General features: G+C 42.1%; 1 protein-coding gene across 1 annotated transcript in view; it reads left to right on the plus strand.

Moving 5' to 3' along the window:
• The window catches only part of ncanb (neurocan b), a 377,055-nt gene that overhangs the window by 324,910 nt on the left and 34,507 nt on the right, over positions 1-17,638 (plus strand). The window contains exon 11 of the mRNA XM_034179195.1: positions 5,867-6,025. Within this exon, the coding sequence (XP_034035086.1) occupies positions 5,867-6,025 (159 nt within the window). The remainder of the gene's footprint in view (positions 1-5,866; positions 6,026-17,638) is intronic.

The raw sequence follows: 17,638 nt of genomic DNA on the forward strand, positions 1-17,638 counted from the left end.
TATGTGGACAGCAAGCAGACACACGCGCGTCACAGTGGACAATTGTTAGGTCATGTCCATGCAAACAAGGTACATGTTCCCCAGCTGGGACATCCAAAACCAGAGATCTCAACAGCTGCTGCTGTCGACGGCCACAACTCCTGTCAGTCAAGCGCACACACCAACGTGTCACTCTGTTTCTGTGTTATATCAGCAGTTCATGCAAGTGCGCTCCCACCGCTCTCCGCCTTGGCACACCACATTTTTATGGATGCGGGGAGCGCAACACACGCGATTCCCACGCATTGCACATGTGTTGCGGGGAGAGCCGATACTCTGGCATGCCACATGTGTGTTGCTGTTTTGCAACACCACACTTGTGGGGGCACTTAGACAAATTTGACAGCCAACTCGAAAGTGATTGTCTGTTCACTATTTTCTGCTGACAGCGCCAAATGGCCACACATTTTCTAAGTGTCAAGCAAGCCATGTTGGACATTTATGTGTGTCACCTGGAATTTGACCGACAGCTGCCACGAGAGGGATCAAATGGGCTCTTACAGGACACACTCTCTGTCAGCTACTGGTGTGCGCAAATAGTTGTAGCGACAGCTGTATGAGGCATTGGAGACAGCTCCAATTTTTCACGCATTGCATACGATTCCTGCTTTGTGCACAATTCAGCCACATTCATACTATGTGTGAAGGGGCCCTTAACGTTTTGGAGATGTATTTATTTTTACAAAATAAAGAAATATATTTTTATATGAATTATAAATTCCACTTACTGCAGTATTGCACTATTAAGACTATATCACCCAGGGCAATATTGTTTAAATGATGCTTAAGTTGTTAAAATATTTTATTATTATTATTATCATTATTACATGGAAAAATGTCTAAAATATGTCTTCAGAAGTGGCCCTTTAAAAGCCCCACATCCACTGTGAAGATAAGTATTGCAGCTCACTATCGTTACTTCATTAGGAATGATGTGATAACTTTGAACATTTTGCAGTATTAAGTTTCAGCTGAACAAAGAGTTAATATTTATTTATGGTCCTATAATGTTCACACTTTTAAGTGTTTTTAACGCTGTAGGGTGTGGACCCATACAGTAGTGTTCAGAATAACAGTAGTGCTATGTGACTAAAAAGATTAATCCAGGTTTTGAGTATATTTCTTATTGTTACATGGGAAACAAGGTACCAGTAGATTCAGTAGCTTCTCACAAATCCAACAAGACCAAGCATTCACGATATGCACACTCTTAAGGCTATGAAATTGGGCTATTAGTAAAAAAAAAGTAGAAAAGGGGGTGCTCACAATAATAGTAGCATCTGCTGTTGACACTACAAACTCAAAACTATTATGTTCAAACTGCTTTTTAGTAATCCTGTGAATCACTAAACTAGTTGTATAACCACAGTTTTTCATGATTTCTTCACATCTGCGAGGCATTAATTTTGTTGGTTTGGAACCAAGAGTTTGCTCATTTACTAGTGTGCTTGGGGCCAGTTGATGTGTTCTTTGGCAAATTGTAACCTCTTCTGCACATGTCTTTTAACAGAGGGACTTTGTGGGGGATTCTTGCAAATAAATTAGCTTCACACAGGCGTCTTCTAACTTTCACAGCACTTACAGGTAACTCCAGACTGTCTTTGATCAACTTGGAGCTGATCAGTGAGTGAGCCTTTGCAATTATGGTTATTCTTCTATCCATTTTGATGGTTGTTTATTGTTTTCTTCCATGCGTCTCTGGTTGTTTTGTCCATTTTTAAGCATTGGAGATCATTGTAGATGAAGAGCCTATAATTTTTTGCCCCTGCGTATACGTTTTCCCCTCTCCAATCAACTTTTTAATCAAACTACGCTGTTCTTCTGAACAATGTCTTAAACATCCCATTTTCCTCAGGCTTTCAAAGAGAAAAGCATGTTCAACAGGTGCTGGCTTCATCCTTAAATAGGGGACACCTGATTCACACCTGTTTGTTCCACAAAACTGACGAACTCACTGACTGAATGCCACACTACTATTATTGTGAACACTCCATTTTCTACTTTTTTTTTTTTAATAATAGCCCAATTTCATAGCCTTAAGAGTGGGCATATCATGAATGCTTGGTCTTGTTGGATTTGTGAGAATCTACTGAATCTACTGGTACCTTGTTTCTCATGTAACAATAAGAAATATACTCAAAACTTGGATTAATCTTTTTAGTCACATAGCACTACTGTTATTCTGAACACTACATACGAGTGTCTTGTATGTAGACACTTTGAAACAGATTTATTATTGCTTATTTTGCTGTGTTCCTTTAAATGATCACTTAATCAGTTATGACCTCATTTTTGGTCATGCTGCCCACTTACTAAGTGTTAAAATCTGTCCACTTGCTTGTGACTCAGTGCAACAGTAGGAATAAACTTCTGCTTATGTTTGCATCATGAAATAATACATGTCAAACAAGCCAGTAGATGAAAGATGAATTTTAACCAGTGTTGAACTAGACCATCAAACATGGTTAAAAGTGGGATACGCTCATAAAAATATTGGATTTAAATATTTTTTTGCCTTTTCTTCCTACTATCTTTTTCTCATAAATGACATTATTTACATGTATTAATGACAGTATTTTACATGTTTGCAAGATCTTTATATTTAGTGTATTGTATAAGGCACAGTCAGGAAGAATATTCATCCTCTTGCAATTAAACATGGCATCACATGATGTTGTTGTTCACTCAGCTGCTATCCATTTTTGTTCGGCATAACCACAGAGGATACAGCCAGAGCCGCATTGGTATTTGGCACAAGTTTTACGCCAGATGTGACATCACATGATGTAAAATCACAAACAGACCTTGCATACAGTATATCTCAAAATGTCATCTCCAGTGAAACAACTGAAAAGTCAGCAGCCACGCACATCTCCTCATACCACCACCAGTCAAGCAAAAAGGCTATAAACACAAAAAATACAATCAGAATTCAGCAGATTCCAGCCACACTGGGTATATGTGCACCTGCCACATACACACTGCCACAGCCAAACCACAGACATTCACACCAGCAGCAACAATCTGAGACAAACGATAATCAATGGCAAGTAAAGTCATATAAACATCTATTAAACTTACCAAAGCTGATCTACACTTGAAAACTAAGTCCATCCTTCTTTCATGACATCTTCAAACAGTACGCTGGTTTCTCAAAAAAAATCTGCCAAAAAAATCTGTTTCTTTTCCTAGACTGTGTGTTTAAGTATAAATTTGACGCAAAACCCTACATTTAAATGCCAAGAATGACAGTTTAAATTAACTTGAACTTATTATGTTATGTGGGGCAGGAGCCATGACCAAGTGGCTAGTCCACTTGGTTTCAGTGCAGAAGGTTCCCAGTTCAAAGACAGTTAGGGGAGATACTACCGCAGACCCAGATCAACCATGAGTTTGTGGCTGCCACATTTCTCCATGTAATGTGGAGTTGCATCAGGAAGGACATCTGGTGCCAATTCAATACACAGATCCACCTTGGATTTGCTGTGGCGACCCCGAGTGCAAACAAGGGAGTAGCCAAAGGGGCTTATTTACTATTAGCTATGATGTTATGTATTAGCGTAGCATCAGTTAGCTAACTGGCTAGCCCACACTTGCTGACATAGCTGTAAGACAGCTAGCAAGCCACAGAGTGTGCAAGAACACACCCAACACAGCACAATCATAATCTGATTGATTAAAGAACATGCCAATCCATAATGACACTGTGACAACAGGGAGGCACACAGTTAATGCATTCAAGGTGGAAGTTTCCTATTTTGCAATGGTGACGCATGGGTTGACAAACAAAATCAGACGGTACACTCCATAGACTATGATGTTTGCAGATGACATTGTGATCTGTAGTGAGAGTAGGGAGCAGGTTGAGACTAGCCTGGAGAGGTGTATATATGCTCTAGAGAGAGACATGGACAAAATTGTTGGTACCCCTATATTTTATGCACACATTTTAATATATGGTCAGAAATTAATGCAAACAAACAATTTTGTTTAATCAAAATATTTTTTTAAAATGCCCAAAGTTATTTGGCAACGAGAACCAAACCAAATGCTTTCATAAAGTGAAACAAAAAAAAAATCACATAAAACGTATACTGGACACAATTATTGGCACCCTTTGATGAATTTACAGTAAATCATCACTTTTATGACAGTTTACTTTAGACAAGTCATGGGGTGGATACATGAACATTTTCAAGTCACTGAATATATCCTGGACATCAGTCTTTAAGAAGTACAAACAGTATGATACTTTATGGTAAGTCTGTCTGGAGGAGGCAGTTCTCAAAAACTGAGTGACCATGCAAGGAGGAGACTAAAGAGGGAAGCCACCAAGACATCCAAGACAGCTCTGAAGAAGTGATAGGCTTCTGTGGCTGTGATTGGAGAACTTGTGCATACTGCAACTTTTGTCATTTTGTGATGGTTTCACAAACTTGGCATGAAATTATGTTGTAATATCACTGCATCACAAAAAATGAATTTGCATGAATGCTATTAAGTGTGATTCAAGGGTGTTGCACTGTCTGAGTGCCCATTCTAGTTTAATTTGAGGAAAGGCAGAAGGGAAATCATTTAATATATTAGACACCAAAACAAAACTGTACAAACACGTATTTGCAATACAGTGGGTCATGCATCTCAGGAAAAATGTGTCCATTTCAGCTTTGCTTTCATTCACACTGTATTGCTGATATTGTCTATGCATCTGCACAGTGGGAGTAATTTTGGGTTTAGTGTTTTACCTTACAACACTTCATCACAGACTCCAGAGTCTCCAGGGATCAATCTACCGGTTAATAGTAAACCTGTACCACCTGAGCCACCATCATCCCGATATGTTTAATGTCATAAAAGCTCTCACAGTCTCAGTGCAGTGCGAGTGATATTAGGTTTATTTGCAGTGAAGAAGAGCTTTCATAATGGCCTCTTCTCCCCTCTCGTCTCCTTTCCCCTCCAAACCGCGGGTATGTGCATACTAAGCAGGGCCCCATACGGCCCAATTTGCACCGCCCAATTTACTAGTGTCGCTTCAGATTTGTTGGAGGAAAAGCTGAGGCCTGTTCCCTGATCCCTACTATTCACGGAGGGAGGGGGCACGAGAGGAAACTGGAGATGCTCGGCTGACAGATGAAGGCTAAACTGCATCAGCTCTACACAACACACACAAGCTTTCACACACAGAAAATCCAGCAGAGATGATGTCACGACACACACTCATACAAAAACACACACATACTGGAACATATTTGAGATATGAGATGTGCAGTTATACAGCTAACCCCCAGAGAGATGAGGGGACAGATGAAAAAGATGAAAGGATGGAGGTAAGGGTGGAGGGAAAGCCAGTGTGCTGACAGGAATGTGATGGGCTTAATTACCAAGCAAGTGCTGCACACTGGAAGCAATTTCTAAGGATTGTTGTCATTTGAATAGATTAAAACGCCCTTTCAGTGGACTAAGCTGTCTTACCGCCAGCCTGCCTCGGCTGTGGATTAAAAGTCCAAGAATAATCAAACAAACGGGAGCAGTTGGAGGTAAAGATGGAGAAAGAGAGAGAGAGAGAGAGAGAGAGAGACAAATGAAGGAGAGAAGGTACCATGTAGATCTCATGTGCAGACAAGACAGTAAGAATTTGTTGTGTAGGGCTGCAAAAAAACACTAATGATATCCCTCGTCTCAATCCTTTCACACCTTTCCTGTGCCCACCATTCTTCCTTTGTATCTGTCGGCCAGGGTTGTTTGAAGATTTAAAAACCTACACTTCTTTTCTTTCTGACAAATTGCCAAATTCTTCAATTATCTTCGCCCTCTTGCTCACCTGCAGACACCGAGGGCTGCGAGCACACGTGGAGGAAGTTTCACGGCCACTGCTACAGGTACTTCAGCCGCAGACACACGTGGGAGGATGCAGAGAAGGACTGCAGGGAGCACAGCGGACACCTGGCGAGCATCCACAGCCTGGCTGAGCAGAACTTCATCAGAGGTAAGAGGAGGAGGAGGAGGTGTGAGGTGCACACCGCGCTGTTACCAGCTGTCCACTGGTTTTTCTGTTGGGTTATTGTGACTGTGATTTGCAGAGGCATCTATCGCCTCATGTGTTGTCAAAAACCCAGTCAAAGGTCTGTCAGATTATATTCTGAAAATTCCTTAAGGCCCCTAGTGCAATGTTTGGACAAATACGGCAAAACAGCACAAAACAGTGCAAAAAACGGGCAGGCGTGCACGATCCCGGTGCAAGAGCTCATGTCTTTGGAGCAGAAACAGTGCGAAGTGCATCACATCGTGTCGCTGACTGTATGTGGAATAAATAAAAAATAAAACTAGCCAGTACCTGTGGAACCACATTGCACCGCTATGTAGAATAAAAAAACTAAAGAAAAACACATACCACCCACTGGACGCGAACCCGTGCCATCCAAAGTCCCTGATTATCAGTCAACAACTTTACCACTGAGCTACACCATATAAAAACACCACATTTATCAAGCGAGCAATACAAATATGATCAGTCTGTTCCTCTGTAGATGACCCATGGTCACAGACATACAGTCATGAAATGACATGAATGAGAAGCAGTGCACTCTGATCATGTCCACATCTACTGGTCCAGGGTGTCTGTTTGCCCCACGAGCGTGTCCTGCCCGACACACCTGTCTTGTGGACAGCACACTGCAGCACAGACACCGCGTCATGTGGAACAGAGCTCACATGGGTGACATGACGGTCAGATCGCCCGCTGCGTGTTCTGATCTGACGGTCCATTTCAACCTGGCAGCCTGTCAGTGTCCGCTCCGTGTGCACGCTCGCTCGCTATGCTTGTCACCACTACAATATGTTTTTATTTATGTCCACGTAAGTACAGCAATCAGACACACGTGCCTCACAGTGGACAGTTGTTTGTTCATGTCTGTCCAAACACAGTAGGTGTTGTCCAGCAGGAATGTCCACAACCACAGATTCTCACAGCTGTTTCTGTCGTAAGCCACACCTCCTGTGAGTGGAGCGCACACACCCACGTGTCAGTGTGTGTTTGTAAAGTTACACTCATGGGGCACTTAGACAAATTTCACAGCACCGGTCGCCTGCAGTCTGTTGTCATGTGAAGAGTGCGACTGGCCACACATTTTCTAAGTGCCATGCGAGTCGTGTTAGATGTTCGTGCATGTCACCTGGAATTTGGCCGACACCTGCCGTGAGAGGGTGCGATGGGTTCGCACAGCACACACTCTGTCTTTCAGCCACTGGTGTGCACAAATAGTTGTAGCAATAGGGTGTACGAGGCGTTAGAAGCAGGGGTGATTCCACATTTTTTGCATAAAATTCCTGCTTTGTGCGCAGGTCGACCAAACTTCGCACTATGTGTGAAGGGGCCCTTAAGGGACTTTTTTTTTTTTTTGCACTCCCTCACTACAAAAAATTTTCACTACAAAAACATTTTGGGGAGTCTGTTCTGCCAAATAAATGTTCATCACTATTTGTCACTCTTATGTAAGTGTCACTGACATTTAATTCACTCAGAATACAGTTCTTTTCAAACCCACTTTTTAAAAATCCTTTAGGGGGTGAAATTAGGTCCTTTGTAGTTAAATGGCAATAAGATTAAACGGAATGTTTTAAGTGCCAGTCATTCACTGTTATCAAGACAAAAAAGGGATTAATTCAGTTCAATGTCTTGTTCATTTATGTAAATAAAAGTCACATGCTGCATGTAATCATTTCTACCTGAATATTTACAAAAACATTGTGTGCTACCTTAAATGGTTTAAAGGGGTCTTGCCGTGCAAAAGTTTTTTTTTTTTTTATCTACTATTTGTAGTTTAACATATGTAATGGCAAGAGAGAGGACCCCAGTGAGAGAGTGAGAACCACAAGAGAAGGTAGGGAAAAGCAGGTTTTATTATTCTAGAGGAGTTCAAGGCACAGTTTGTACAAAAGGCAACATGCTTGGTCAGGGAACAGATAAAGGTCAGGTTCACAGGTCATCAGTTCAACAGGCAGCAGCCTTTCTAGGGAAGCATCAGACGTTTATCCAAAATAAAAGCAGAAGGTCAGTGCACAGAAAATGATCATATTTGATGAAAAAATGCAAGATGCTCAGTAAAAACTCAGGATGCTTGAAATGGCAGTAAAGATCTACAACACATATGGAAAAGCACTGTAGAACACTGGGAATATGTCTGGGAGAAAGCAGGAACAAATCCAGACAATCTGGCAATGTGGGAACATTCTAAAAAGAGCAAAAAATCAAACGTGGAAGTGAGTGGACATGTGAACCCAGAACACCAGAAACAGGACATCAACAATATGGATGGGAAGCAGAAGAAATGTCAAAGTTAAAGCACCAAAGACTGTCCAAGGGAATGAACCACATCTTGGACAAAAATAATAATACATAGAGAATGAGACCCAGTAACAGAATAAAGCAGAGATCAAGCATACGAGGTCTATTAGAAAAGTATCCGCCATCTCAATGTGCCGAAAAAGTGCTGATGTCCACGCCTTCCACAATTTCTGTGCTAGTCAGAGGATGTCCCGGACAAAACACAGCGTCCAGTTTAGAAATGAACGGTACATTCCACTGTTACAGGAGTTTTTGTCATGGAAAGAGGAGCGGAGGAATTCCACGCATGGCGCAAAGCAACGCCATGATGAAGCCTCACAGGACATGTTGGGGCATGTCCAGCTCATGCACAATTTCTCGGATAGTCACACGACTAAAAAGCCACCAACAGCTGTCTGAAATCCAACTCAAAGCCGTCCTGTGAGACCAACACGGAGGTGGTTTTGTCCTGCGCCATGAGCGGCACGGTGGCGCATCCGTCCGCTTCTTTTTCCATGAAAAAAACTCCTGTAACAGTGGAATGTGCCGAAAAAGTGCTGTTGTCCACGCCTTATGCCTTTTTTGTGGAAGTCAGACGACGTCCCGGATCAACAAAGCCTTCACGTTGGAAATGATCTGGTTGTTTCAGCTGGGTGTCAGCCTGTCGATCGGCGCTCGGAGCGCAGCGCGCTCTCAGACGCTGTGGGCGGTCTTTAAACCAGCTGGAGCACTCCTTAATCTGTGTAATCCCAATAAAATGGTCCCTGAAAGCCATCTGAATTTTCCGAATGTTGTCCACCTGGAGGTCTCTCACAGTTTCTGGAAAAAATTGATGGGGCAAAGCTCCAAATTGTTCAGACATTTATTCGCAATAAAAATCCGACGAGAGGGGTGGACCACTGCTCACACAAAGCCTGCTCACAGGCGAATGACGCAACCGACAGGCGTGAAAAAACTCACGCATGCGCACGAAGGTTCAAGCTTGGCTGATGCAATCACACGTGATTCAAATCCATATGGTTTTTGCAAAAAATAAAAAGGTCTGATACTTTTCTAACAGACCTCGTATATCATTGGCATCTATACGTGGACTCAGTAAGACATATCTGCATTGTTTGTGGAAGAAAGATCAAGAGGAGGCAGGTATGGCAATTAGCAGCTCCTTTCCATTTAAAGTGAGCAGCACGATCCATATAATTTGTTTGAGAACACCCCCCACCACCACCACCTCTTTGACTCCAGCATCAGCCATAGCTGGCTGCTACATTAAGGATATATACAGTTTTAATGTTGCAGATATTGCTGCAGCAATTTGCTGCTCCCATTTTTTTCCCCCATGAATTAAGAAGATAACACACAAATGAGCCATCAGACTACTGATTACCAAAGGGGAGTCACGGCCCCCTGCTGGACCATGAAGGCACTGCAGCTGGCCTTGAGAGGACATTAAAAATAAGTAAATAAGTGCAGACTTTTACATGAGTTAAGTTGTATATTGAGTGAACACGTGTTACATAACTGTACATGTGTATTTGTGTGGGAAAGCTGTGTACCTATGAGCAGTGCACCTATGAGTGTGGCAGATATAATGAGGTGTGTCATAGTGGTGAATAATTGTGAGTAGTTGCATCAGTGCCTCCAAGCCCCAAAACTGGAGGCACGGCCACAGGGCTACAGGAAATGGTGTTATTTTAATGTGCGGCTGACAGTCAGTGGTGGGCACAGCTAACCAAAAAGTTAGCTTCAATAACCACTAATCCGCAAACTTAAAAGTTAGCTTTTATAACGATAAACCTAGAAACTGATAAAAAAAAAAAAAAATTACAGAATCTGCAGCTAACTGATAACGTTCTATATTGACTCCGATACACTGTCAACTACTGACAAGCCAGTTTTGAGTTTAAGCACAGCTGATGCTTTTGAGTAGAATCAAAGGCAATCAGAAACCAACACGAGTCAGCGTTCCTGCCTGTGTGCCCTGCCCACTGCTGTAAAGAAGAGACATTTTCATTGACAGCATACAGAGCACCTGACGTGAGGCAGAAGTCATGAAAAGCAAAGCAGGTTTGGCTTATGGTCTGTTTTAAAAACCAAACTCATTCCGGACAGTTTATTTATATTAACATTAACTGTCATTTTTACAAAGTGAAAATATCACAAATACCTTTTTACTTTTAAAGTAATGCACTAATTCTGATTGTTTGCACATTAAAAGTCACAGATGCCCAGAGGCATTATGGGAGATTGAGCCTCCTAATCACTGGTTGGTTGTAAAAAAAAAAGAAAAAAAAAAGAAAACACTAGTTAACGTGTGTGTTGGTTTTTACAAATAAAGTGTACATGGCTAGTTTTGGCAACAAACCTTAATATCTATTTTGAAGACACTTAAGGCACCTTGACACTGGCACTAATTTGATCCCCGCACTGGCACGTGGTCTTGTGTGCCAATGAGTAAATGTTTCATAAATGGTTGTAAACTGTGCATGAACTGTGCGTGGCTGCATGCCAGTGTGCAAAGAAAATTTTGAAATGTTCAAAACTTCTGGCACACATTAATTTTCATGCTACTTGCATGAACTAGTTGTGAACATTGTGCAACCTATTCAAAGACACTGTGTGTCACCGTGTGTCAATGCGCGCAGGGCATCTGAACCCAAAATTACATTATGAAGAGATGTAACAGCTTGGGACTCCGGCAAGGATGGTAGCATTGCTCCCCTCTCCTCTACTCCTTTTGTTCTCTATCTCTGCTCTGACCTTCAAAGTCCCAGCTTCACCAGACTGTGAATTCTTCAAATTAAGATTTGGATTAACCATGGAATTGATCAGCTGGTTTCTCAATGCTATTGACACCATTTTTTTTTTCGACAAGGAAATAAGGGCTGGGGGATCCTGTGTGCACTGATGGAACCTACCCAGAGGCCTATGCTCTCAACACCCCAGAGGATGGAGTGTAACATGCTTGGCTCCACTCTCTGTGGAAGACGATTTATTTCTATTCACTTTTATGATGAGAGGTTTGGCACTGATTGGTTTGTGCACTGCCCTGACTCACAGGAATATTAGCAAGACGGCTGCTTCCAGAATCTCGGCCCCTCATCTGTCCGTCATGATTAATGAGTTGGGCAATGCTTTGAAATCTCAGACTGCGTGAACTCTTGAACTCAAACGCAAAATGGATACCATCTGGAGCATATTGCAGCGTTGCAAAGGAATGTGCTGCTGAGGACCGGAGAATATTCTTCATAAATTTGGACTCTAGATGGTCAGAGGTGCAGTAAATGGAATTCTGTATCTGTCCGCCTAACATCAACATGACGGCCTTATCAGCTCCTGAAGGCCAAATACCCTGCGCTTCCCCAGAAGGATCTACGGCCTTGGTGAAGGAATTCGGCTCTCCCTCCTCATCTATCTACCCCCCCCCCCCCCCAGCCTGCTGTTGCCTAGCAACGTCAGACTTTACACACACACAGACAAAAACTGACAGAAATGTAACTCATCTGCACACGACGCATGTCTCCCTCCCTCCACCCCATCAACCCCCCTCCCCCATTTCTCTCCACTCCCCTCAACCTGGCTTCCTCATTGCCACTCTGGAGGCAGCGCATTTTTTTTTTAACTGCTGCAGCCTTCAACTCCCCAAGCTGGGTGGTGTGGGCCCCTCCTGCTGCAGCCTTCACCCACTTTGCCTCAATTCAGATGACGGACTGCTTCAGGTTTAGTGCACATAAACAATGTCAAATGTATATGTCTTGTCTTTAATTCTGATGTGTGCCATTATTACGGAAAACACGTAATAATTGTGGAGTAATTGCTGTATCTTGTCTGAGGTAATTGGTAATTGTCACTCATGTAATGACAATGACAATAAATCTCATCTGATCATCTAATCTAATCATCTAACATCTATAATAAACAGAACTTTACAGATACATTATCTAACTCATAGGAAGGAATGAAAATGCAACTCTTTTACCAATCCATTACAATATATGTTATAAATAATTACCTTTGAGACAAGATTCCAAGTTACAATTTTCACAGCACGAAATAAAACAAAACAAAAAATGAACACATAAATTATGAGCGACGAAGAGGACCGTTCTCCGAGCGAATTTTATTGCACTGACAAGTTTGAATTGGAGGAATTAACAGCAAACAAGCTCAAAGTGGACATACAAAATGAAGACCAACAAGATGAAAACACAGCTCTGACCAGCCATATAATAAACAAATTATTGACCTCGCTTGCTCGGTTAATAATCCTTTAATACTGATCATGATTTCACTGTATTTTCCATTTTGTCTAAGCCATAACTCACTCCTATTTGTCACTTTATTCATTATTACCCACACATCTTGCATTCACCCATCAAGGACATTGTAAAAACATCATGTTCGCAGAATTTCAGAACTCTTCAGGTGTCACATGAAAAAGTTGTGTTTTGTTTGATTCATGTGTGTTTCTCACTTTCTATCCTTGTTTCTCAGAGTTGATTCTTACTCCTTTTTTTTCTATTAGATTTGATGGTATTTTACTTTTAACACTTTCTCAGCATTCAAGATGTGTGTTTTGACTCCAGCTCTGTGTTCCTGACAGGCTCCACGTAAATGATCTGTAATTTAAAATAAAATTAATTAAGAGATTTGTTTTAAAGAATTTGATGAAAGTGGAGTTTGACTTTAAAGCTTCAAGGTCAGATTGTTTGGCAATCTGGGATGGAGAACTTGCAAACATGGACAGAACTGTTAACCCAAATAGAATGTGGGAGTTCTTTCATGATATATTCGGGGTGTGATGGTCTAGTGGTTAAGCACTGGGCTTGAGACCAGAGGATCCTCGGTTCAAATCCCAGCCTAACTAGAAAATCACTAAGGGCCCTTGGGCAAGGTCTTTAATCCACTAGTTGCTCCCGGTGTGTAGTGAGCGCCTTGTATGGCAGCACCCTGACATTGGGGTGAATGTGAGGCATTATTGTGAAGTGCTTTTTACCATTTACCATAAATCTGTTGAAGTTCCAAGCTGTATAAGGAGCTGGGGAAATGGGCTGTGATGGCACTGAGGGTAGAAAAGAAATTTGTTTGAGGAATGTGTGAGCGGGTGACTTACTCTCCATGGTCTAGTAACCCTCGGCCTGCTTACAAAGTAATCAAAGCATTGTGTTTTGCTAAAGCTACGCCACATTATTGCAAGTGATGACACCGTCCTGAACATTTTGCTCTGCCATACTGTCCCGCTGGGCAATGAGGCACTTCCTCTGGTCAGGAATTAAGACATTTCTGGCATCAAAGCAAAACTCTGATTTCTTCCCAATGAATTCTTGTGTTCACTTGGAAAGTGAACAATGCATGGACTGAATGTTGGGTAGGTTTGTGGAGTCCAACCTAGAGTGCCTTTGTTGGTGAGAAAAGATCATTGACCTCACTTCATGGACAGTGTTTTGATCTTTATGGAATTAATGCATGAACAGACTGCAGCATTTGAGAGTCTGGGTTTGGAGTTGTCACGGATGAAGACTAAGCTTTCTGGAGTCATCCGTCAAATGTGTATCTATTTGTGGAGAAAGTCTCAAACTTTTTTTTTAAAGATTCTCTGATCTCTGCAATGACATTCACCCCAGCCTTTGAGACTGAGCGATACCTGGGAAGAACTTATAGACTCATGAAATCACTGGACAGAGATATTTGATGGTGCCAGTACATTGCCAAGAGATCCAAAAGAGGTCCACCTCTTTCGGTTTCTGGTGCTTCCAGTCTTACTGTATGGTTGTGAGACTTAGACAAAAATCAGTGACCTAATGTGACAACTAGATGTCTTTGTTACTGTGTCTCTCTTGAGGACCCTGTTCAAATAACTTTGTCAAACTAACAGATGTTTAGGGAGACTCAATGAGGTGTAGTACTTGCATCATGCAGGAACATCAGCTATGACTTTATGGATGTGTGGTGTTTCTCTGGGTACAATCCAGCACACAGATCCTCAGTGCTGAGGGACTCAGCAAAATGGGAAAATGCCAAGGGGATGTCCAAATGTCATATGGTTGTGAGAAATAGCTGGCTTCTTTCAGGAGGTGATGATGGACTGGTTGTTTTCATGGGAAGTTGCCAACCAGGATCCAAGGTGATCCCATAATGTGGTGAATGCCACAACACCAGCACATGCACCTGGACCCGATTGGACCTGATCTGGACATTTGAAAGACAATAAATTCTAAAATAAGTGTGTTACTCAAACCAAATTGTTGCAGAGCATGCTGAAAGTTGAACCTGGGCTACATTAGGCAGCATTAGGGTCTGTGAGGCAGATCTGGAAGCTAAACCTTCCTGAAGCTGAACATTTTAAAATATTTTTTTAATTCCTGTTTCTGCCCTGGTTGAGGTATGGATTCTAATGTGTGACCTTGTAGTTTGCAAAATGAGGTGTGAGCCAAGCATTAATTGCACTACTGTTCATCTTAGACTCAAATATTTGACCATCAAGAGTAATTTATCTTCATTGTCTTCATTATTCATACTTTCTTCATGGCAACATAAGCATCATCTTCTCATTTACAGTTTTTCTCCCCAGAATTCCTCCCCTTTCTTCCATGGTTGTGGCAGACAGATGATTACTTTTGAGAGGTACATATGGACTGGATGTTTGTCTGGGTGGTTGCAATCCAGGACTCAAGGTGGTTCTGTAATGTGGTGGATGCAGCAATGTACCACACAAGCCATAACTCACTCCTGTTTGTCACTTTATTCAGGGCAGGCACTTGATTTGTAATAAACCCAAATCAGAGCCAAAAACTGCAGTGCTGGATCAACTTTCCGTCTCAGACAGATACCAAATCATTCCCATCCACCTACTGTAGCACCCAGCTTTCCCTTACATGCACATACTTATCAGAAAGTGTGTTTAATTGCCTTGAAAAATGTCTCCACCCCTGCAATAAGAGGATCAGAGCCATTAGGAAGATTAATGGGCCTGGTAATCATATTAAACAGATAAACCATGATTAAATTTCATGCCTATGTATGTAAAGTTGAGGCCATAAGTTTACGTACACATAGGGTAAAATCATTCTCTGCTAGATTTTCTCTATAGCAAGCTATACAGTGCATCTGGGAAGTATTCACAGCACTTAACCAGTTCTGTTCTAGTTTTTATTATAATCATTGATCTCCTTGTTTTCTACTTTTAGACAAGTCATGTTATTTCCTAGCCTGGCCCCTTTTTGTTTCGTTCACATTAATTATTGTTTGTTTTGTAAACCTCACATTTTTCACCGTTGGTTTTTCTGGCACTTATTTATCTTGCCCCAGTCCACTTTGCTTTTCATCTTACGGCACACTCTTGCACCTGCCCTTGTCTTTCTTGGTCACACCCCTTCCAGAACTTTCCTCACACCTGTTCCTCGTTTACACCTTGATTAGCCTGTCCCCTATTTAAGCCCTCACAGTTCCACAGCTCACCACCAGATTGTTGAATTCGTGTCACTTTCCAGCCTCCATCCCTTGCTCCGTTTTGTCCTGTTTCTGCCTGCCGGTATTTTGACTTTGCCTTGTTTTTGACATCAAGTTTGTCTTTGCCTCTGATAGCGTAAACACTGTGTATTTTGACCTGTGCCTATTTATTGAACCACTCCTCAGCCTCTCATCTGTCTGCTACCTTTGCCTCGCTGCTGGACCACCTGTGTACCAACCCCGCCTTGTTGTACTTATTAAACCTTTTTTTTTAACTCTATCAGTCGTGTGAGTTTGCAGTTCTGTCCATCCAGTTTGTGCCACGCCTGATATCACCAACCAATAGATTCATGTATATTTCGTACTGCTGAATCACGACATGCTGTGAGATTGGGTTGGTGATATCAGGCGTGGCACAAACTGGATGGATTTTTGTCACCGTAGCACAAACTCATTGTAATACATTCCGTGATGGCTGCACGAAATTAAAAGTGAAGCGGGGGGGTCGGGGTGGTTATGGTTAGGATTGGGGGAAGAAGTAGGGTTAGGTTATGGTTAAGGTTAAGGTTGGAGGAGTAGGGTTAGTAATAGTGAGTTTTAAAAAAAAAAAACCCCGTCACAAAAATTTTAATCACTTTGTGACAGGAGCACGAAAAAATAAAATGTGAGACTGGGCTGGATATCATGTGTAGATAAATATTCACAGCCTTTGCCATGATGCTCAAAACTGAGCCTAGGTGCCTCCAATTTCCACTGATCATCCTTGAGATGTTTCTACAGCTTAATTGGACTCCAATTCAGCTGATTGAACATGATTTGAAAAGACACACACCTGTCTACATATTAGGTCCCACAGTTGACAGTGCATGTCACAGCATAAACCAAGCATGAAGTCAAAGAAATTGTCTGTAGACCTCCGAGACAGGATTGTCTTGAGGCACAAACCTGGGGAAGGGTAAATAAACATTTCTGCTGGCAGCAGAGACAAGAAAACAACAAGAAGCAAGCTGGACAACAAACAGGAGGAGTTGGGGTGGTGGTGGTGGGTGGCAATTCAGCTTGTGAAGGAATCACCTGTGCCATCTGTGACGGTTAAATAAGACACTCTTGAAGAATTAATCTTATCGTGATCAATTTCTGATATGGAAAGTTTGCTAAAGTGTTGTTGGTAGCATTTTACAACCCCAGTTTATGGTATTCTTGTCTTAGCTGCATTCACATCACACACCAAATGTGAATATACGAGGTCTGTCCATAAAGTATAGGTCCTTTTTATTTTTTTCAAAAACTATATGGATTTCATTCATATGTTTTTACGTCAGACATGCTTGAACCCTCGTGCGCATGCGTGAGTTTTTCCACGCCTGTCGGTGACGTCATTCGCCTGTGAGCACACCTTGTGGGAGGAGTCGTCCAGCCCCTCGTTGGAATTCCTTTGTCTGAGAAGTTGCTGAGAGACTGGCGCTTTGTTTGATCAAAATTTTTTCTAAACCTGTGAGACACATCGAAGTGGACACGGTTCGAAAAATGAAGCTGGTTTTCAGTGAAAATTTTAACGGCTGATGAGAGATTTTGAGGTGATACTGTCGCTTTAAGGACTACCCACGGAGCGAGACGTCGTGCAGCGCTCTCAGGCGCCATCGTCAGCCTGTTTCAAGCTGAAAACCTCCACATTTCAGGCTCTATTGATCCAGGGCGTTGTGAGAGAACAGAGAAGTTTCAGAAGAAGTCGGTTTCACCATTTTATCCGGATATTCCACTGTTAAAGGAGATTTTTTAAAGAAAGACGTGCGGACGGGTCCGCGCATCGGGACACAGCCGGCGCGGTGC

Source organism: Thalassophryne amazonica, chromosome 10, assembly GCF_902500255.1.
Source record: "Thalassophryne amazonica chromosome 10, fThaAma1.1, whole genome shotgun sequence".
Classification (NCBI taxonomy): Eukaryota; Metazoa; Chordata; class Actinopteri; order Batrachoidiformes; family Batrachoididae; genus Thalassophryne; species Thalassophryne amazonica.